This window comes from Haliotis rubra, unplaced genomic scaffold (genome assembly GCF_003918875.1).
Source record: "Haliotis rubra isolate DU_JTF1 unplaced genomic scaffold, ASM391887v1 Scf26, whole genome shotgun sequence".
In the NCBI taxonomy this organism is placed as follows: domain Eukaryota; kingdom Metazoa; phylum Mollusca; class Gastropoda; order Lepetellida; family Haliotidae; genus Haliotis; species Haliotis rubra.
In genome coordinates this window covers 1,909,901-1,933,715 of record NW_025766669.1, presented here as the reverse complement: position 1 = coordinate 1,933,715, position 23,815 = coordinate 1,909,901, and the positions used below count along the sequence as shown (strand labels likewise).

The 23,815-nt window shown below is 43.8% G+C and overlaps 1 protein-coding gene across 1 annotated transcript; it reads right to left on the bottom strand.

Annotated features, from left to right (window-relative positions):
• Positions 1 to 430: 430 nt before the first annotated feature.
• On the bottom strand, positions 431 to 22,608 carry LOC124280058. The gene is made up of 3 exons (XM_046715936.1): positions 21,695 to 22,608; positions 3,810 to 4,804; positions 431 to 3,249 (listed from the first exon to the last, which is right to left on the bottom strand). Exons 2-3 carry the CDS (start codon positions 4,374 to 4,376, stop codon positions 1,552 to 1,554), a joined length of 2,265 nt encoding a protein of 754 aa, XP_046571892.1. The 5' UTR covers positions 4,377 to 4,804; positions 21,695 to 22,608; the 3' UTR covers positions 431 to 1,551.
• Between the last annotated feature and the right edge of the window lie 1,207 nt (positions 22,609 to 23,815).

The window sequence follows — 23,815 nt, the reverse complement described above, 5'->3', positions numbered from 1 at the left end:
TAACAGCTAATGAATATTTTATTTTTGGTTATCGTTTGTGCCCTTAACTCAGTCATATCTCATCATGGTTGCTCGTACCCGTGAAGGTCCGGGTTAGAATATTGATCTTCAGTAACCCATGCTTGTCGTAAGAGGCGGGTCGGGATCGTGGTCAGGCTCACTGACTTGGTTGACATCGGTTCCCAATTGCGAAGATCGATGCTCATGCTGTTGATCAATGGATTGTCTGGTCCAGACTCGATTATTTACAGGCTGCCGCCATATAGCTGGAATATTGCTGAGTGCGGCGTAAAACTAAACTCACTCACTCAACCGTTGTTGCTCGATCAGCTGTAAGAATGTATTCCAATTGCTAAGAGGGAGTATCTAGTATTCAAAAACAGGCGTAAAACTAAACTCACTCACTCAATAAAACAAGTAATGCCACAAATAGGTCACTGAAAACACTTTTAATTGACAGCAGCCTTGTTACTGTTTTTTTTCCAGCTGAATGTGTCTTCCAACTCTCCTGCAGTTCAATGGCCAGTTGCAAGTGTCATATGTTCGCTTGGTCACTCAGTTGTGACGTCGTCGTGTCTCATCTCACCACACTCCTTTTCTTTCTATTGACCATGCATGTATTTTATTTACTGTTGTTAACTCAAGAGGAAGTTAACGTACGCGCATGCTTGATATATCACACACAATCAAATGTCAACCACTAGCAAGAACACTGGGGCAGGGGCATTTTACGGGCACTGGCGTGGTATCAGAGATAGAGGTCTTCCACTTTACAGGCCCTAGTGGCAGTATCTGAGACAGAGGTCTTCCGCTTTACAGGCCCTAGTGGCAGTATCTGAGATAGAGGTCTTCCGCTTTACAGGCCCTAGTGGCAGTATCTGAGATAGAGGTCTTCCGCTTTACAGGCCCTGGGGGCAGTATCTGAGATAGAGGTCTTCCGCTTTACAGGCCCTGGGGGCAGTATCTGAGATAGAGGTCTTCCGCTTTACAGGCCCTAGTGGCAGTATCTGAGATAGAGGTCTTCCACTTTACAGGCCCTAGTGGCAGTATCTGAGATTGAGGTCTTCCACTTTACATGCCCTGGGGTTAGTATCTGAGACAGAGGTCATCAATTTAACAGGCCCTGGGGGTAGTATCTGAGACAGAGATCTTCAACTTTACAGGCCCTGGGGGTAGTATCTGAGACAGAGGTCATCAACTTTACATGCCCTGGGGGAAGTATCTGAGACAGAGGTCATCAACTTAACAGGCCCTGGGGGTAGTATCTGAGACAGAGGTCATCAACTGTTCTTATGGTAGCACCCGAGACAGTGTTCACCAGTTTACATGTCACGTGGGGTAGAATCAGAGGACGAGGTAGCCACTTTTACGTCTCCCGAGGGTAGCATTTCAAGCAGCTTTTCATATCCCGGGGTAAAGAATCAGACACAGAGTTCAACAGCTTTACAATGTCCCGGGGCAGCGTCAGAGTAGGCACTGGTTCACCAGCTTATTATACCATTGGGAAGATAATCCGAGACTGTGGTCACCAGCATTAAACCTGACCTGCATTCAAGACTTGGAATCCTTAATGTCGGTGAGCTTTGTCTCTGTTTTGGAGATGGTGAATGCTTTGGAGGTGGAAGTGGAGGAGGATGCAGCGTTGGTCGCCTTCGTCGTCCCCTTCTTACTGTGACAACAACATTCCGAATACAGCCTGACAACACGGCAGTTGCACACAAACGATATGAAAATGAACACACCCTGGCTGGCATTCACTACGATGAACAGGTAACGGAGGGCCTGAACCTGGACGCCGAAGGCCACAAACCCTAGGATCCAGGTGATGCCAGTAAGGGAGGACAGCTTGATATACACGAGGACATGATGCTCGTCCTGCTTGCTTTTGTCAACTTTGGGCCTGTTTCGGATTGGTTTGATTGTGAGGATGAAGAAGACCAGATTGACGAGAACGGTCACAGCCACGGGGATTCCAAACGCTATTCCGGTAGCTGCTCCAGACGACAGGTAGCATCGTGAACCGCCGTAGCCGATGGAGGCTCCCTCTGATATGATGATATGCACCACCAGTGTGGCTACGACCAGTATGGCTGGCACGCCGTATATGAACACACAATACTGCAGAAATTTTCGTCTTCGTTCACTGGAATCTTCTCTGTTCCTGAGCGTTGTGAAGACTCTGAACATATGGAATGAGCAGACGCCCATTGCACTGAACACTGACAGCCAGAGGTAGTGGATGAATATACCCATAGCTTCACACAGACCCTTTGTATCAGATTTACCAGAGCCTACAAGGTACAACAGCTGAGCTGCAAATAAGGTAACAGTCAAGTTCATATTATTTTTACCTGGCGTGCTTCGCAGAGTTTTGAAGAGACAGTATGTTATGAATGTCAGAAGAAGGCAAACAAGCGACAATACGGTGCACACAATAGAAACAATAACCTCAGCCTCAGATGCTTGAGAGTCAGTCTGGGCTACGAGTAGTGCATCGGGTTTGAAGTGCTCCAGACAAATCTTCACCAAGCCACTGTCGTCCTCCTCAAAGTCTCCCTGATACAGGACCTCCTCCCGCCAGTCCAGCTGTATTGCGGAGTCACCTTCAACATACTCGTCCTTCTCGAGCTGGATCTGAGGACACGGCAGCAGGTTGGATACCCGGATCAGCACAAGATCTGTGGAGAAAGGGTCAGATGAGTCCGGTTCTGTCTCCACCTCAGGGTCATCTGATTGATACGGGTTGCTCATTGACACACTGATCACACACGATGTGTGTTTATGCACTCGACCCTTGTGAGTCCGGCTTATCAGCCGTGCATTCTCGTTTGGCATCGTGTGAAAAGATATGTTCCTGGTTTCCGTCGGAAGAGTGAAATTGGTACTTCTCAAATCCAGAAGCATTGACTCAAAGACTTTGGGGTCAATGTGTTTGGTTGTTAGGAATGTGGCATATATGGAAAGTCTAGAGGATGATTGAGAACAAAGGCCTTGAACGGCAGTTGTATTGAAGGCCACGACGAAATCATGGAAAGCGATGAGCATGCCAAGGGTGTAGGGGAAGTAATCCTTGAGGCGGGCAGGCAGGGAGTGCAGCAGATCCTTTGGACCAGAGAGGGCCAGCTCGTCGGCAGACTCCATGTCAAAGTACAACTCATACCCGAGACCCTTCGCCGAGCCAAATATTGGAACACAGGTCTGATTCAGCAACTGCTTTCCTTGAGAACACAGGATATCTCGACAAGAGTCCTGGAAATGAATATGAAATACGCCGTTAACATATTATCTCAGTAACAAAGGTATATTTGAAATAAGTCAAAATTAATATCAACTAAATTATCAAATAAACACCTGTTTTCTCTGTTTTAATTGCCCATAATGTCAAAATTCTTGTTCTTGTGAATGTAGGTGAGGACATGACTTTGTTCTAGAATTTGATGACTAGATTTGATTAGATGGTCATTGCATTAAATCCATGTTTCTCTACGCCATATTACCGATGAAGATCTGGGTTAGATTTGGCCTTCAGCAACCCATGCTTGTCGTAAAGTGCGACTAACGGGATCGGGTGATCGTGCTACCTGACTTGGTTGACAAGTGTCATCGTATCCCAACTGCGTAGAACGATGCACATGATGTTGATGACTAGACTGTCTGGTCCAGACTCGATTATTTACAGACCGACACTATATAGCTGGAATATTGCCGAGTGCGGCGTTTAACAAACAAACAAACGGCGTTTAACAAACAAACAAACGGCGTTTAACAAACAAACAAACACAACTCTACGTCACAAACGTCCGTCTTACCCTCTGGCCATCATATAGCTGTCCTTCTGTGCATTTCGAGCTTGGGTCGTGTCCGCTTCCGTACAGCGCCGAGCTGAAGTCCAACAGAGCAGAGAACGATACTGGTCTGCTTGGTGTTTTCTTGCATCTGGAGAACAGAACTGGATCGTCCGAGTTGCAGATGTAGCAGAAGACATTTCTGTATGTCTGGGTGCCCACTTCCTTGACTGTTGTGTAGCTGTGGCAAGCTTGCTCCAGCATCTCGTCATAATGAGGCCACTTGCCTGTTACGTTACAGGCCGAGATCATACCCCCACCCAGGTAACATTGCCGGGGAGGTGTCTTCGGGAGCAGCAAACACAACCCAACACCCCTCCTGGGCGAGGGCGTAATCCAGAACCGCGGTAGTCGAGTTGAACTTTTGGAAGTTATGGAACTCAGTACAATCAACCAACGACTTCCACGCCCGAGCATCGTGTACCCCCTGACACGCCGCGCAGTGTTTGTTGAGGTAGGTGACGTTGCTGTCAACGACGGTGACCGGAGCGAGGGAGGGGGAGTCTGCACATGAAGCTGCCAGCACAGCATCAGCGTCTGCAGGACAGGAAGTCACCATGAAGAAACTGCTACTCATGTTGATGCGCGCCATCTTTTCTTCCATTGTGTATCTGCCGTGAAGGTTGCTCATACACTGCATTGGGGGGAGGGCGACGGGGGGCTTTGCAACTCCCGACAGCGTCTTATCTGGGCAACAATCGTCGTAGACAGAGCACATGGCATCACACTGACACGGTGCACAGCGCCAGCATCGAATTGGACGATAGCCCTCACAGAGACGGTTACTTCCACAGTACCGGACATGCTGAGCCAGGATCTGGGATTTAAACACGTCTCGATAGGTGGCGTTGTCAGGCGTTGTCTCCATTGGCGGCAACGTACTGGACGACATCAACTCCTCCGCGAGAACCAGACAGACAAGCAGGTATCCGAGCCACCGAATCATGACTGCACGTAACCTGTGGAGACAATATCGAAACTATCAGCACATCATTTTCAATTTTGTAAAAATAAATTACACAAATTTAATACTAAAATAGTTTTACACAGAATGCTCATGTGTCTGGTCCAGACTCGATTATTTACAGTCTGCCATCTGGGATACTGCTGAGTGTGGCGTTAAACAACACATAGACATTCAGTTTCAAGCTGGGTTAAAATGTATGTTGCTAGTCGTTTCTTCATGTACAGATAATTATCCAGATCGTGGTAAAAATTCTCTTCGGGGGAAGTTTCTACAGCAGATGGAAACCATAATGACCACATTTCTAGAATTCCCATGTTTACTTCATAGTATCCACCAAGGCAGCGCAAAATCTTTGAAAACAGGCATGCACTGTTATCTTCAACTGTCATTGCAAGAACACCTCCACAGTTTAACGAGTCGATAGATATGCACTTCAAAGCTGCATACCTGGGTTCAGGTTTTTAGGGTATTCCTGTTAGCGTTTGGTGGTCCGCGATTTGACAGAAGCCAGTGCTGTATATATACTCCGCTATAAGTGCGTTGCTACAGTGATATTGTTGTGTACACGACGTGAAACAATCCAGGGACCCAGTTCAAGGTTATACTACACTAAATCAAAATCTGTAGTTTAACAAGTACTTGTCGTGCCTTCAGTGCAGACTGAATTATCTGACAGCTGTGATTGGATGATTTTGTGTAAGATTTTTGTGTGTTTTTAAATGTACATCCATTCAGTAATTTAAAACTGACCCAAATTATAAAATTTAATGCTGTCTTTTTTTTTTTACATGATGACTTATGCCGAATCTGAACACAGGTATTATTTTACAGCGGTTGACATTTTGTGCGGAACTGAGGTTGGTCTGTTTAGCTTCCGGTACTCGAAAAAGAAGCTGTATGAAGTGGTCATTTGTTATATTTGTACTGCTGGTTTAAAGCCACATGTAAATGTAATGGCTGTTGATGGCTTAGTTACTTGAGTGAGTGAGTGACAGAGTGAGTGGCATATGAGGACAGTTCAGACATGTCAAAGTGAGTGAGTTAGGTTTTACGCCGCTTTTAGCAATATTCCAGCAATATCACGGCGGAGGACACCAGAAATGGAGCTTCACACGATGCACCTATGTGGGGAATCGAACCCGGGTCTTCGATGTGACGAGTGGCTTTAACCACTAGGCTAACCCACTCTTTGTGTAACCTCAACAAGCAAGTTGGACGCTACGCCTGTCGCAAGTCAGTGTTAACGGATAGCAGTAATGGTTGTCTTAGTGCTGACATCGCTTTGAGGGCAGACCTCATTGCTACATTCAGTTTGGGGAGAAACGTTTTACCGAAATTCCATGTCAACAGTAAACTGGCTGTCTGGTCCAGACTCGATTATTCACACACCGTCATCTGAAACTATTCTGCGGCTATAGCCGTAGTTCGCTCTACACATAGCGTAACTATACTTGGTTGGGTGATTGGTCGAGTGATTGATTGAGTGAGTGCTTGTGTGATTGGTTGAGTGATTGGTTGAGTGATTGGTTGAGTGACTGGTTTAGTGAGTGGTTGAGTGAGTGAGTGGTTGAGTGATTGGTTGAGTGAGTGGTTGAGTGCTTGCGTGTGTGGTTGAGTGATTGGTCGAGTGATTGGTTGAGTGATTGGTTGAGTAATTGGTTGAGTGACTGGTTGAGTTACTGGTTGAGTGAGTGGTTGAGTGATTGGTTGAGTGATTGGTCGAGTGATTGGTCGAGTGATTGGTTGAGTGACTGGTTGAGTGAGTGCTTGTGTGATTGGTTGAGTGATTGGTTGAGTGACTGGTTGAGTGAGTGGTTGAGTGCTTGCGTGTCTGATTGAGTGAGTGGTTGAGTGATTGGTTGAGTGACTGGTTGAGTGATTGCTTGAGTGATTGGTTGAGTAATTGTTTGAGTTACTGGTTGAGTGACTGGTTGAGTGAGTGAGTGGTTGAGTGATTGGTTGAGTGATTGGTTGATACCTGAAATATACAACAAGTGTCTGGGACGAAAACAAAAACAAAATGAGTTTCTTATATCCGTCAGTTTCGTTGTAAACGATGTAGGAATATTGCTGAGTTTGTATTCAAAACGCAAACGGACAAAACAAAGAACAATTAAAAAACAAACACACACGTGGATTAAACTACGAATATATTATAGCAGTGTATGAAATAAGGCCCATCCGACCTTTAGAGACTGGCTAGATTTCTGAGTGAGTGAGCGAGTTTAGTTTTACGCCGCACTCAGCAATATTCCAGCTTGGTGTGAACCAAGTCAGCGAGCCTGACGACCCGATCCCGTTAGTCGCCTCTTACGACAAGCATGGGTTACTGAAGATCAATTCTAACCCGGATCTTCACGGGTCGCTAGATTTCTGACGGACGGTCTAAAGTTACAGCTAGCCAGCCCAATGGTCTGGTAAAATTTTTAGATAACATGTTCCATACAACTGAGTATCGGAAGCTCAAAGCACTGCGTTGACATATATTATCACCAAAACAGCGACAAATATCGATGCGCGGAGTCGGATTTTTGTGAAAATGACTGTGGTAAATTGACTGTTAGACAGTAAATACATGTCTCAGGTTCATTAGATTATTCATTGTAACTAAAAATTGAGTTAATTTCTTTAGATTGTCAGGTCTGGTTGAAATTCAATTTGGGCTGATAACATTTTGAAGTTACGAGCACTGATGTCTAGCTGGGTTTTGGGCTTATTTCATAAACTGATTATCGGGTATCAAGACTTGTCTTGCAGAGAAGAAGTTTTGTCCCTAGACACAAAACTCATACAAACTATGCCTTTTTTAAAGTGCTTACTTATTTTTCTTAGAGAACACAACTTCTGCGTTTGGCTGCCAGATATGTGTGTTCTGTTGTCCACAGTTAATGAGACACTTTGGCAGTTACACTAACTGATGAAGGCAAGACATCAGACGTTTCTCAAGATACAAATACGCACTAGATGTTTGTTTGAAGTTAAATGATAAGACATATACCAACACGGTGATTTCCTGTTTTGCACAATCCTGATGTTTCCTGCTAGAAAGCCCTTGATAAATGTAAATACGTATTATAAATAACCGGCTGTGGAGTCGACCTGGATAACGAAATGAGGGTTCAGCGTGCTGAACAGTTTCTGATCCCATGAGAATACTAGCACTATATCTACAGGAATCCTATTGTGTGAGTGAGTGATTGGTTGAGTTGGTTGAGTGAGTGGTCGAGTGAGTGGTCGAGTGAGTGGTCGAGTGATTGGTCGAGTGAGTGGTTGAGTGAGTGGTTGAGTGAGTGGTTGAGTGAGTGGTCGAGTGAGTGGTCGAGTGATTGGTTGAGTGATTGGTTGAGTGATTGGTTGAGTGAGTGGTCGAGTGATTGGTCGAGTGATTGGTCGAGAGAGTGGTTGGGTGCTTGGTTGAGTGAGTGGTTGAGTGAGTGGTTGAGTGATTGGTTGAGTGAGTGGTTGAGTGATTGGTTGAGTGAGTGGTTGAGTGATTGGTTGAGTGATTGGTTGGTTGGTTGAGTGAGTGGTGAGTGGTTGAGTGAGTGGTTGAGTGAGTGGTTGAGTGATTGGTCGAGTGATTGGTCGAGTGAGTGGTTGAGTGAGTGGTTGAGTGAGTGTTTGAGTGAGTGGTCGAGTGAGTGGTCGAGTGATTGGTTGAGTGAGTTGTTGAGTGAGTGGTTGAGTGAGTGGTTGAGTGATTGGTTGAGTCAGTGGTCGAGTGAGTGGTCGAGTGATTGGTTGAGTGAGTGGTTGAGTGAGTGGTTGAGTGATTGGTTGAGTGAGTGGTCGGGTGAGTGGTCGAGTGATTGGTCGAGAGAGTGGTTGGGTGAGTGGTTGGGTGCTTGGTTGAGTAATTGGTTGAGTGATTGGTTGAATGATGGGTAGAGTGATGGGTTGAGAGAGCGGTTGAGTGAGTGGTTGGGTGCTTGGTTGAGTGAGTGGTCGAATGATTGGTTGAGCGATTGGTTGAGCGATTGGTTGAGTGATTGGTTGAGTGATTGGTTGAGTGATTGGTTGAGTGATTGATCGAGTGATTGGTGAGTGAGTGGTTGAGTGATTGGTTGAGAGAGTTGTTGGGTGCATGAGTGGAGTCAGTCATTTAAACGTTGCGGTTTGTAATATCAAGGCGCGGAAGACCAACAAATATCAACGAAAATCCATTTAACATAGGAAATTGTACTTCCAAGTGTTTCCCAGTTTTCATGTGAGAAGTGGGTCTAATATGGAGGGGTCTAAATCGACTACACACTAGATCTTAGCTCTAACAAAACTTTTAACGGAACGTTCGGTCACATGACGTGAAGATGGCTGCCATATTTGTCTCCCAGTGAATTGACCATGACAAAGTTGACCTTTGCTCGCCTCTTACGTTCGCCATAATCTTTCGAAAGGCATTTTAGAAATCAGACAGATACTGATTTATTCACGATGCGTGGCATATTATATATTATCTTATATTTCTGAAAAAGGTTTTCTATAACTGTTTAAAATTTTGATTCCATTTAAATTGAAATGGAGCCCCAGTGTTATGGCAGATTCAAAACCTGAGGAAAATCTAGACTTTCTTCTTTTAGTCTAGTCTGTCTCACAATCCCTGTATCACATTATTTTCCCGAATGCCCAGCCCTCCCTGCATTGCTAAAGCCCAAAATGAAGCCAGTCTAGATTTCCTCGGGTTCTGAATCTCCCAACTCACTGGGTCTCCTTTTCAACTTAAATCCCGTTTATTTCTTACTATCAAAATTATATATATATTAAGAGACTATGCGTTAGTCTACATTTAGTCTTACGTATTGCTGAGAGGACTAGGCGGAAGGGAAATTATACAACAATATAGGTCAGGGACTCTGAAACAGACTAGGACAACGCCTGAAGGCGTAATAGCCTGGTGAGCTAAACAGCAGATGCCGTCTCTTTGTAAGGTATCTGGGCCCAGTAAACAAGTTCGTTCTGTCTGTAAACCATCCCCAGTCAAGCAGTCCTGACGTTAATACATTAGAGTCTGGGTTAATTAAAGGGCACTGAACTTGCCTGTGTGACAAATGGGAGACGTGGGCGCTACAAATACACCATCGGTAGCCTCTTGATTCACAAAGACACCTACAACAGCAATGGCAAACACACGGCACTGTTCTGGCGGTCACCGTCAACACGTGCCATATATACCGTTCATATAAAAGTAGGGGATATGAGAGCTTTAGAGCATGGAAAACCTGTACACCATTAATCAAGGGTGGCATGATACAAGTTACCTTGGAAACCTGTCTAAACGTGGAAACTGCGTTCAAATAAATAATGTTTTCTTTGGCATGTGATTAGCTCAATAAGAAAATACTTTTGCTTTCATAATTCAATACACCGAACAAATAGATCGTGATAGATAGAACTCTCTAACTTGTATTTCGTTGAAGATTTAAACACATTCCTAAACATGTTTTGATCGAAACATGTCTACTATGGGTTTATAATCTAGATATATTTTACAGTTGATAGTACTTTAATGGCATTAACCTAAATACGTTCGTATGAATGTGATGTGCGAATATTGTTGGGTGAATACTCATCTATTAGATGCGCGCATCACATACAACTACAGCCCGTTTGGTTTCATTTGAGACCGATGAATTGCTCACTAACATATGGAAGCGTAGTAGGGCCCAACACAAAATCTACTAATTGCAACATAACCAAATTTTGCACATTCACATGAAATCGAAAGATCAACTCTGATGATTTTTGTCTCATAATTTTAGACACCGAATAAAAATTTGTTTAACAAACTATCTATATTTTGTTAACACTTTTCCCTACATTTTACGAGGGGGGACCACTTGCAATTCATCGGTCTCAAATGAAATCAAACGGACTGTAGAGGCTACAGTCATGGTCGCGGGAGGCACTGACGAGCCTGCATAAATGGTGCCATCTCTGGCAGGAGATCCAAATTTATAGGCATTTACCATTCTTCACTCCCAAGGGAACAACAGAGACAACTAACGCAATGAACCAGTCATTACTTTAACCACCATGCTCTTATAACCATGGATACATTTAGATCCGTAATGGGATGATAATTGCACCATTACCATGTTTCGACGACATGAACGACTGAAATCTGTAGTTCAAAAATACTAAAGTACACAAAAATTATGCAATGACATTTGAATTCAAAGTGTAAAACAATATGCTTATAATGTCAAGTTTAAAATTGTGCTATGATAATTGATTCCAAAAGCAAAGTTAACTAAATGATCAGACTTGGGTACAAGACGAGTCAACGTTGGTCAACAACGAGTCAACAAAATGATGACAGGAAAATTGTGTCGTTTAGTGAATTATGTAGACTAACAACTAGTCTCTGAAATGAACATATTTTACTGAAAAACGTTCATAGTAAAAAAAATATATATATAATGAAAAGGAGCCCTGAGACTTTCTTCATTTTCAGAAGCTTGAAGCTGAGGAAATCTAGACTTGCCACATTTTCTAGACTTGTGTGGGCTTTCTTGGATATATTTGCTTCAGGGTCTGTACCAGAGACTCTGAATTATGCTGCAGCAGATATAGCGTTCTCAACGGCTTCATGGTGGCACTGTGCCCACTTAAGTATAAATTCTTTAGAAAATGCACTACGATATTATTATTAATATTCTCGAAAGTTGTATGTAATTTTCATTACTATTCAGAATGAGCCAAGACCCTACAGTAACATCAGGGATATAAACAAAACTCTATTGCTCTTTGCTATACCCTTACAACCAGTGACTAATTAAAAATAGAGACATGGAACGTTTCATGGGTAACTACTTCCTTGCTGTTTGTAGCCATGTTTCAGGGATTTTGGTCCTTGAATGATTCACCTCTCCCGATGAAGGGACAAGAACAGACATTCGTTACAACAACATACCCGTGAAGGTCCGGGTGAGAATGCTGATCTTCAGTAACTCATGCTTGTCGTTAGAGTCGACTAACGGGATCGGGTGGTCAGGCTCGCTGACTTGGTTGACACATGTCATCGGTTCCTAATTGCGTAGATCGATGCTGATGCTGTTGATCACTGGGTTGTCTGGTCCAGACTCGATTATTTACAGACCGCCGCCATATAGCTGGAATATTGCTGAGTGCGGCGTAAAACTAAACTCACTCACTCACGTTACAGCAACAAGACAAGGCGTCGTTACATATAACAAAGAACAAGGTTTCTTGTCATCATGTTCGCCCATCCTCAAAGTATCTATCCCAGACATGACTGAAAATAATCCCGATTCCATTGTATTGACCTTTGAGTGGTACGTCTTCACTGCGTACGGATTGTTTGCTTGTAGCTATTTCGGTGTATTAATACTATTTTTTAACAAATAACATTAAGATCTATATTTTTCAGCCCCGCCTACATAGGGACACAAAGGAAAGATAGGAAACCCCCTATGAGCGCGAACATAGAGCTGTCGGGAATGTTGCGCCAGCACAAAGTTTAAACCTTGGCAACTGCTGTAAATTACGTTTATAACCAACATGTTTAAAACGAACTGACACATATAGCGAACTTTTGTATTCACGGTCCGGACCACAGGCTGTGTGGTTTAGTCGTTGAACAGGTTTTTTTCTGAAAAAAATGTTCATTTTAGCTATTAGATGTTAGTCTACCCCAGGTATAACATTGTCACAGAGTCCTATTTTCACATAGCTGTCCTTATCTGTGCGGAGTGTAATTATGGTCTGAATATACAACTCATGTGACACCAGCGGGCACAGGGTCAAGATGTTTGAGATTTAGTCACCCTAAAGGTCACAGCAAAATATCTACGGAAAACTGCACTGGCCTGTCGCTAATCATACACTTGAATATGGTATATATTGGGATAACAGATTCCACAATGATTGTTTGGGATTGGGGAGCAGGGATGGGATAGGGTAAAAGGGATTGTGGGGTCGTGAATCGGAAGTAGGGTGTCATAGGATGGACGTCAAGTCTCGCGATAGTCTGTCTCACAGTCCCGTTTATCTTTCCGGCTAACCCATAATGCAATGCGAAAGCTCTAGAAGAAGCAAGTCTAGATGTCCTCAGGTTCAGGCTGTATCTCTTTGGGGCGCTTATAAAGCTAAATCGAGTTATTTCTTTAAATCAAAATTATATATTTCCAGATACTAAGCGTTATTCTAGTGTCGGCGGGAATCTGGGTTTGGGATCCGGTTGTCTGGGACCGGCAATTGGGAGTGGGGGATCGCACGTCGGAGGTCGAGTACCCCGGGGTCACACGTCTAGGGTGTGGTACATTGTCGTCACCTGGACGTGCAAGGATCCACTAATCCTGAGTTGGAAATCCTAGATTCTCCCCGATCTTGATCCTTGGTACCTTATCATCTTGCCCTGTCCATTGGCTACTCGAAACTGGTTAAGGAGGATACGTTGGCTTTGTAAGGTTGGATGTTTTCCTCACTCACTCACTAACCCAGCCCATTGAGGCTCAACGTGGAAGTGACCCGAGAAGATCCGGGTTAGAGTTTACCTTCAGCACACCCATGCTCGTCGTAAGAGGCGACTAACGGGATCGGGTGGTCAGGCTCGTTGACTTGGTTGACACATGTCATCGGTTCCCAATTGCGCAGATCGATGCTCATGCCGTTGATCACTGGATTGTCTTGTCCAGACTCGATCATTTACAGACCGCCGCCATATAGCTGGAATATTGCTGAGTGCGGCGTAAAACTACACTCACTCACTCACTGAACGTGGATGTGAGTACATGTATTATCCCTAGTGGGAGTAACAAGGGTAGACAGTTTCACTGCTAATCCTCGCTTGCTGACATTTTCCGAACAAAAACAGTGTGTTAGGGATTTAGACCCGCGTCTTTTAAGCTCACCGTGAGGTAAGGGCCTAGCGTAACCCTGTACCCAACCACAAACACCTGTGGGTAGACTGGAATCGGTAGCATCGTTATCTCACTGGGTAGTACCACTTCAAACACAGCATCCCTCACACGTGGAGGTGTCTGCGTGTGTTGAAAGGTCAGTGACGAGGTGCTCTATTAACATCCTCTAATTAAAACCAGACGGGTATGACCCAATACACAGCAGTACTTGAGGTACCACACGAGCACACACTGTATGGTGTACGGTATGGAATAAATAGAACGGTGTACATACATGATGCAGTGTTTATATAACCTTAGGGATATGCGGTAATGATATTACCAATGTACCATATGTTATATACTCATTCAAAGAAATATGGGAACACTTATTTACTTTTTGATAAGTTAAGAACGCCTATTGAAATCAAAGCACAACTAATGTTATACGATACTTTAGCTTTTATTCCATGAATATGACAGTTCTTTGAGAACATCATGAGATGTATAGCACAACAAAATTGAAGCAAACGACGAAAGGTCAGTTTGCAAAGTCACAGACTCAATTACAGATCAGTTGTGCGTGTGTCCACCTCTGTTTCTGACACACACTGCACATCTAGCCCTCATCGACCTCACTAATGTCCTCAGTGGTGTGATTCCGGCTGTGGTATTGCTTGCCACTCCTGGTCCAGAAATCTGAACAGTTGGTCAGCGTTCACTGGCGGAGGATGATTCTGACGGATACGCCTACCAAGGATGTCCCAGACATGCTCTCTGGGAGCAAGGTCTGCAGAATATGCTGGCCACTGCATCCTCACAACACCTCTTTGATTAAGGAAGTCTGTAACCACACGTGCCCGATGTGGCCTGGCGTTGTCGTCCTGGAACACCGATTGCGGTCCAGTGGCGTTAAGTGACGGAATGACAAGTGGACCAAGAATCTCATCTCTGTACCGTAAACAAGTCAGGTTGCCACGAATACGGAACATAGGAGTCCTGTGATGAAGACTGAAGGCACCCCACACCATGACGGATCCTCCACCAAACCGGTCACGTTCACTAACGTTCACATCGTGAAAGCGTTCTCCTCGCCTTCTGAACACCCGTGCACGACCATCATGAAACTGTAAATTGTATCGTGACTCATCGGAAAACAACACCCTTGACCACTGATGACGATTCCATCGCAAATGAGCCCGACACCATGCTTCCCGTGCTGTTCTGTGACGAGGACGTAACGGTTGTCTGACAGCTGGACGTCTGTTATGGGTGCCAGCGGCACGTAAACGGTTACGAATGGTCTGGGAACTGACGTTGACGTTCGTGGCATTCCTCAACTGCAGGCGAAGAGCATTTGCTGTGACGAATCTCTGCCGCAGAGCTGACGTAATGACATAACGGTCATCAGCATGTGCCGTTGAACGTGGCCTTCCTGAACGTGGCCGGTCCTGCACCCTCCCTGTCGTCTGAAACCTTTCAAAAAGTCGATGAATCACAGAGGGGGATTTCTGAAGACGTCGAGCAACCTTACGAATCGAAACGCCATCCCGAAGCCACTCAATCGCCCTTGCTCGATCAAATTCACTCACCGGTTGTGGCATTGTGCACTGACAAAATCATCAATGACACTGTTGCAGAGAGCCCAACTTCTTATACCCATCCACGCAAATGCTTCATTAGGACCATGTGTTGCACGTGCATGGTCACATTTGTGTTCTCTGTTCCCGTCCAGACTAAAGATTATGATCTTAACAGTGAACATTTTGGGCAAATTTTGAGTCCTTTGTTATGCTGCAATAATGCTGAATAAATTGCTTGGACTGACATTTTACTGAGGCAAGTCCCCTTTAAGACTGCATATGACGTCTGGTATGTCTAAGTGATAGTACGGTACCGACCGACAAGCTACATAGTCGATTCATGTTCTTTTATATCGTGAAGAATTTCACCAAATGAACCTGAAGCTCGTTGAGTTGCTCGTAGTCGAGATATTCTTGCAGCTGCCATTTGGACATTCTTGGAATTGGGGCTTTCATGCCTGTGCCTTCATATGTGATGAGGTACTAGCTCGAATGAAATACAATAAAAAATGTTCTTAGTAGTGTTGGGAATTGGTTGAAATCTCACAATTGATGATTGCTTCATTACCAACGAACAATCATCGAAAACAATTGGTTAGCGTCATTTTTCAGATTTTCCTATCCAGGTTGTTATTGCAGATATGTATAACATGATGCAACTTGCTACTTTAAAGTGATGACTAATATATCATGAACATAAATTTACCGGAGTCTTTTATCCCAAATCGTTTATGTTCGATTATGAGAAAATGTGATCGATTGCTTGGCCGTTTGGTCACTGCGACCAATCTTCGATTATTTCAATTAATCGGAACACCACTAGTTCTTAAGGTATGAGTTGAGAAACCTGTACTTTCTACATGTTACAATGAGTTTAAGTTGAAACGATACATGAGAGGCTCGACTGAGACGTAACCCGCAACAATAGTGTGTATAACAAGTCCGTGGTAGAAGGCTGTCTATTTCTTTTTCGATACGGTGTTGTTAGAAGCCAGTTAGACTTGCACATGTCTCTAAGGGAAACATTAATAGTTTAAATAATAATTTCTGAAAAATAATAAATAACAGACTGGGGTCTTACACTGTCCGCCTATCTAGACTTGCCTCTTCGAGGGATAGAATTACTATACATCCATGGGCTCAGCAATCAGCCTTGGAGCAAACTTAGATGTCCGTTGCTGCATACCGTGGTCAACTGTACTACTGTATATAAACTGACGAAGAAAAGAACGTGAACAAATGGTTTGGGGGATTATTTTCCAAACAACAACGTAAATATTTTGAAAAGGGTTTTGATTGTAACTTACAATTCACAAATATTGTGTTGTCAAAACACCACATATACCATTGACAGCATTGGGATATACGGAAAATCATGATTGTGTTGAATCGCACGTGCATGGTATGCGCCAAGAGTATAGAACCAGTGTATGAAATAAGCCAAAACCCCAGCCAGACATCAGGGCTGGTAACTTCAAAATGTTACCAGTCCAAAATGGATGTAACCAGACCAGACACCAAGATATGACTCAGATGTATATAACATCTAAATTATTTACCAGACCATCGGGCTGGCTAGCTGAAAATCTAGACCGTCCGTCTGAAATTTAATTTAATTATAGATAGTTAGTGGTATACCTGTTAAAGGCACACACAAAAACACCAAGACTATCAGCAACGAAGAAGGGCCAGCCATTGGAATGAGGCAAGGCTTCGAACAGTCATATTGCCAGAACGTTAGACTGTATAAGGCAGATTATCATCAGACTAACAGTTCCAGAACTGGAAGACCGAGGGTGACCACACCATAAGATGACCACCACCTTCTCCATCTGTACTGCCCCAAAAGATGCGCACACTGACGCATCAGCATCAACAGCGTTGGGTCATCGCAGGAAAACAGTGATGAGAAGACTGCCTGCTGTCGGCATTCGGGCCTAGCCACCATTTTGGGGCAAGTCATTAACCCGTTAACGTCGAAATGTCTACGTTGGGTGAGGTAATGCCGCAAATGGGCACGATATGTTTTGATTGTATGTCGCAATCAAAACACTTTTCAAAATATTTACGTTTTTTTCCGGAAAATAACCCCAAACCACCAGGTGTGTGGTTTCTTTTGTACGTCAGTATATATTACAACAGCTGTAAATGTCGGTACAACATTAACAACGTCGACGCCGTCGGAATACCACGACACCAAGGCTTCATTTACGCCAGCATGGGCTGTAACGGTACCCGAGTGGGGATTAGTGACTATTTGAGTTCACACACTATAGCCAGCTATTCTGACCCTTCTAAGCAGGTGAGACAAAAGTAATCATGAAATCTCCGACATTGCAATGCAGGCAATGCCGTCTATGCCTGTGAGTGGCCGATGCAAGATGGGTGGTAGTATAATTATCTAGCACGGACTTGTCGGTTTTATCTCGTTTTTTGACGATTTCCGTAATTTCCACATACATGTACTCAGTGGTGGAAGGATGGACCTGCTCACCGCTTCTTGTTTATATACAACACCTATTTTGGGAACCCCCTACATAACGGGGGTCCGTGACATTAACAGCCTTATGGAATGCATATGGGAAATTTGGGAGTATCATCAAATATCTCATTCCACCGAACTACAATGTGTTCATTCCGACTTGGGGGGCGGGGGTATTTATGGGGATGAGTACAGTTATAGATGCTATGGAATATCAGCTGCGCTCGTTTCCAGCCAGACTAGCATCTTTGTTTCTGAAAAATATATTTTTGTACTGAAAAAACCGTTTCCTAAATTATATTCATATAATATAATATAATTAAAGGGAGCCAAGAGTCTCTTTCATGTTCAAACTTCCCATATGTTCTCGACTTGCATGGGATGTATTGGTTATATTTGTTTCAGGGGCTGTATGTTAGATTATTGGCGATGCAATAGATAAACCTATATCTCTCCCACCCCACCTATATATATGTGAAGGTTAATCACCCTTACAAGGTAGTTATGTAAATAAACTCTGCGAGGGCTTTGCTATTGCATGGAATGTGTTATTGTCATTTGAATAACTACCGTAGTGAGGGTGATTAAACGGCTTACACCACGAGGGCATACAATACGCGTGTAATGTATACTAAGCAGCAAAAGAAACGTCAGTTTGGAATTTTCCTTCGCAGAAACGGATAACTGTAAACTCATTTAATGTTTTGATTGTATATCTTTGACAACATCTCCAACTTTACCTGAGGAAAGACATTCCTTCCCAAACTCAGAATGGAACCCAGGAAATGGTCTCAAAAACGCAACCTGTTCTCGGAGATGGTACGGTATTCTCCATGTTTTTCATGCAACTCATGCTGCACGTGCTGTTCACAAGGACCATCCCTTTAAAATGCACCCCCAAACCTGGTTGAAACATTCACCTTACAACGTCAGCAGGATGTCGCGACTCACGACAGCTCAGTGGAACCAGGCGCTAGGAAGACTTGAAGCTGGCCACACTGCACAAGCCGTTGCCAATCACTTCCAGGTCAACGTTCGGACTATCTACAGGCTGCAACAACGTTCCGGGCCACCAACACCACAAATGATCGCCCCCGTACTGGCAGACCAAGGGTGACCACAAGACGACAAGACCGCCATGTTGTGCGACAGCATGTGCAGAATCCCTTCATGCAGGCATCCGAAACAGCACGCCAGACAGTTGGAACACACGGAAGACCAATCAGTACTGATACAATACGCCGAAGTCTTAACAGCGGGAACCGCCATTGTCGGATAGACCTATCCTCACCCCTCGTCATCGGCGGGAACGTCTACAGTTGCCCTACAACACCAAAACTGGCGATACCGGCAATGGAGAACTGTTCTGTTCACAGATGAGAGTCGGTACTGCGTATCAACTGGCAGAACAGGAATATGGCGACGACGTGGCCAGCGTTTCAGACCAATGTTGGAAAGAGACTCATGGGGAGGTGCAAGCATCATGGATGGGGTGGAATAGGCCTGAACCAGAGAGTGGGTCCAGAACCTGGTCCAGAGGCGGCTACAGCGGTGCGACTTCCTCTCAGACCCCACGTCATACAACGGTCACCGGAACAACATTTTCCAGCATGATACGCCCGGGCCCACACTGCCAGGCCACGGGACTTCCTACAGACGGTGTCCTGCAGTGGACAGCCCTTAGTCCTGATTTAAAACCAATTGAACATCTTTGGGATGAAATCCAGAGGAGACTGAATAATGTCATACCAAGGCCGAACACAGCCGATTTATTGCGCCAGGCCTTTCTGAGAGTGTGGTTCCAGGTGCCAATGGCCTTCATCAATCGATTGGTGCACTCCATGCATAGACGCTGTGCTGCAGTTATTGCCGCTCGTGGTAGTCACACTAGATACTGAAGTCAAGAGTCTGAATGGACTGCAAACATTCACGTAATGTCTTGAAATTGTGCTGAGTTATTCATTGATGTGTCAGGATATTGTACACAAAAAATGTTTTTGATCTGCTTATTATGTCCATTTCTGTAATGATTTGATTACAGTGCCTATCTAATTTTGAATTCGTACTGACGGGGTTTTTTTGCTGCTGAGTATATTAGGCATGATGAAGATTATCAAAATGAGTACAATTGTATTGTTTTTAAATAGAAATATTTGCCCTAGGGCAGATATTCAGTTATGCTAATAAAATACTTCCAAGAAAAATGGACATAACTTTCCCTAGTGGTGTAAGCCGTTTAATCACCCTCACTAAGGTAGTTATTTAAATAAACTTAGACTAAGGCTTAGTCTCTGAATATATATAATTTTGATAGTAACAAACAAGCCCATTTATATTGAAGGGAGCCCTAGGCCCTGAACCTGAGGAAATCTAGACTTGCTTTATTTAGGGCTTTAGCAGTGCAGGGAGGGCTTGGCAGTAGGGAAAATAATGTGGTTCAGGGACTGTGAGACAGACTAAAATAAACTCTGCGAGGGCTTTAGCGAGGGGTTGTTGTAAAGGTGATTAACCTATACATACCTGTACCTTAGAGACGGTAAAGGTAGAAGAACGATCTTCACTTGCACCCAGAACTGTACTGTCTATGGATAGCTTTTAAGATAGTTTACCATACACACGTCATTACCGAGAAGATAATTAATTCCTACAATTGTCTATAACCGTTCTGTTGGGATGAGTAATCCCTGTGTGAGGACTTGTCAATGTATCATTGTCAATGACATCCTGCTGTACAGGATATTGCTATTGCATGGAATGTGTTATTGTCATCTCCGGCCGTGATATATTGGTTCAAGAACTACCCATGGATAACTCCAGCATGATGCTGGGTCTGCCTGGGGAGAGTCAATACTCAAACAATGTTCGGACGGTAATATGGTGAAGAATGTTGTTTTCTGGCATAAACCCGAGCTAATACTCGATTCTAATGCGGGATTCAGCATTGGGAGAGTCAACAGTCAAACAATGTTCGCACGGTAATATGGTGAAGAATGGTTATGTCTAGGTTAATCACCCTTACAAGGTAGTTATTTAGATAAACTCTGTGAGGGCTAGTTATTAAAATAACTACCGTAGTGAGGGTGATTAAACGGCTTACACCACGAGGGCATACTTATTTAATACGCGTGTAATGTATTAGGAATGATGAAGATTATCAAAATGAATACAATTTTATTGTTTTTTAATAGAAATAATTGCCCTAGGGTAGTTATTCAGTTATGCTAATAAAACACTTCCAAGAACAATGGACATTACTTTCCATAGTGATTTAATTTCTGGTATAAACCTGATCTAATAAAGATCAAGTTTCTCGTATTGTGAACGACTGAACTATTAATACACTATATTAGTTTGTTCTACCCCCTGTTCGCACGATAATATGGTACAGAGTGTTTTCCCAGGTCTAAATCTGATCTAATAAGGTTTCTCGAGTTGTGAACGATTAATCTTGTAAAAAACTATCAACTAATCTCAATGTCGATTAACCATATTATTTTCCCTTTAACTCAGCCCTTACTTGTGATGCTGAAGCAAGTCTAGATTAACTCGGTTTCTAAATCACCCACCTCACTGAGGTTCTTTATCAATTTGTTTCTGTCAAAATTATATATATTCAGAGGCTAAGCGTAAGTGTAGATGAGCCATTGAATAGTCTGTTTCAGATGAAAAGTGATTGCACTTCGAAAATATGATATACCAAGATGATAACACAACATAACATCTGCTAATATTGAGAGGCATTCACAGGATAACGTTCCTATGGAGATGCTGCGGATTAACGCACATGTTCCTATTCAATAACCGAAATATCCACCACGCAATGTAGTATTGCATGACATGAAGTATCTAAGAAGGTAGATATATATTATATTACATAATTTTGAAAACTTCTGATTTTCCAGCAAAGGCATCCCTGACACCGACATGAACATATATACTGTGACAAGTTGTAGCCCTACCTGTAAGCGTGCTGTCTGTGGTCACGGGGTCAGGCCGATGTGTAGTTTGTACACCAGCTGCCTCCGTCCAGCTGACCACTGTTGTAAATGTCAGAAGTCTCAGACATAAGTTGCCGGTCAAAGTTGAGGCTATCTATCATCCGGACAGGGAGGTCACGCTTCACAGCATCGTCACTTGTCTGGAACCTTGTCTGGACACAGTCGGTCCCTGGAACCTGTCTGGACACAGTCGGTCACTGGAACCTGTTTGGACACAGTCGGTCACTAGGGCACAGGAACCTACATGGGCCCCCACAACCAAACACTAAGTCCGATAGTTAGACCATGTACTGATATGGTCTCGGTTGTAACACCATCCACAGAGATTTCAAACTGGTCTAAATCTTCCAGCCCTCCTGATATTTCTTCTCATGTCTTTCAGCAGCTGTATCACCCCTTGATATAACGGTTTAGATGTGATTCCTTCTCAGATCCACAGGAAGCGCCACATATTTCCATACAAACCAACATAAAACATATTTACTTATTAAGGTTGAAACATCCTGGCAGTGACACTTGTTCCAGAAAGGCACGAATACATGAAACACTTTCCACCAATCAGAGTTCTCGTTAATAAATTTCACAACGAATTACCTCAAGTACAACACGGTTTGCGCTTTGATCCGTGGAGGCGGAACCACGTGAGAAACAAGCTCTTGTGTGACGGCAGCCTCCAGCCACCAACATGAGGTGTAATTGCTCACAATAAACCCGCATCTCGTGTGCAGATGAACCAGCCCTGATGCGGCGCTTCCACTACCAGCAGCAGAACAAGGACCTGGGGTATTAACACATTGTTGATGACAACCCCAGTGGTCGGGTCTGTGTGGGACTCGGCAGTCCAGACTCACCATATACAATAGCCTGTCTCTCTCTCACAGTCCTTCAACCTGGTCTGTCTCACGGTCCCTGAACCACATTACTTCCTTACTGCCCAGCCCTCTCTGCAATGCTAAAGCCCAAAATGAAGCAAGTCTAGATTTCATCAGGTCCGATCCCCACCTCACTGTGTCTCCTTTTCAATTTATAAGCTATTGTTTGTTTCTATAAAACTTATATACATTCAGAGACTATGCGTTAGTCTGTCCTTGAACCGTATTCGCCCTTCAGCCAAACACAGCCTTTATACAAACGCTCTAAATGAAGCAAGTCTAGATTTCCTGATCTCCTCTTCTGAATCCCCCACCTCACTGGGTCTCCTTTTCAAGTTTAAAGGAACTATCCTTTTCTGTCATTTATATATTATCAGAGACAAAGCGTTAGTCTAGACTGACGGTGAGAAGTGGACAAAGCTGTGTGAAACACCATCCGTCATGGTAGGAAGTGCAGAGAATTACAACCAAATGCTGTTCATTGTAAATCTATGTATCACATTACCGCACGAGTTAAAGTTCATCGGAATTCAATTAGGTCTGTCCCCGTGAAGGGTAGTGGCGTGAAACAGTGTACACCTGTCATCAGCGGTGTAATAAGGTCCGGATTGCTACAACCTCTTCAGCGAGACATCCATGAAATATACTGAACGTATGGCGCTGGTAATCCGTGGAAGAGCCTGTCTAGTAGAATCTAACGCATTCTGGCTAGTATGTCATTCACAATGTTTCTTCATCAGCTGGTGAACTCCCCCCCTCCTCTCGACATGTGGGAAGCATCCCAACGCACATCCGTCCCACACTCACCAGTGTAGATTGGGGGACACTCAGTCTTAAGAGGAAAGCTTCCTGATACTGTAAATTCAGGATAGTCGGTTTCTGTGAAAAATAATCTTCTACTGTATGTATATGTCTCTCGTCACGTTTACACGAACCAACAGGATCGTGTTCTTCAGAGATACAGCTAGACTAACGACTAGTCTCTAAAATGAACATATTTACAGAAAAAAACGTTCATAGTAAAACCAAATAAAATATAATGAAAAGAAGCCCTGAGACTTTCTTCATTCCGGAAGGTCCGAGTTAGAATATTGATCTTCAGCAACCCATGCTTGTCGTAAGAGGCGACTAACAGGATCGGGTGGCCAGGCTCGCTGACTTGGTTGACACATGTCATCGGTTCCCAATTGCGTGGATCGATGCTCATGCT

Bases quoted from the DNA above. Each gene is read 5' to 3' on its own strand.
- LOC124280058 (XM_046715936.1), bottom strand. From the start codon at position 4,376: ATGCTGTGCTGGCAGCTTCATGTGCAGACTCCCCCTCCCTCGCTCCGG. The intron at 3,250-3,809 runs GTAAGACGGACG...ATTCATTTCCAG, and splicing joins AGCTATATGATGGCCAGAGG to GACTCTTGTCGAGATATCCT.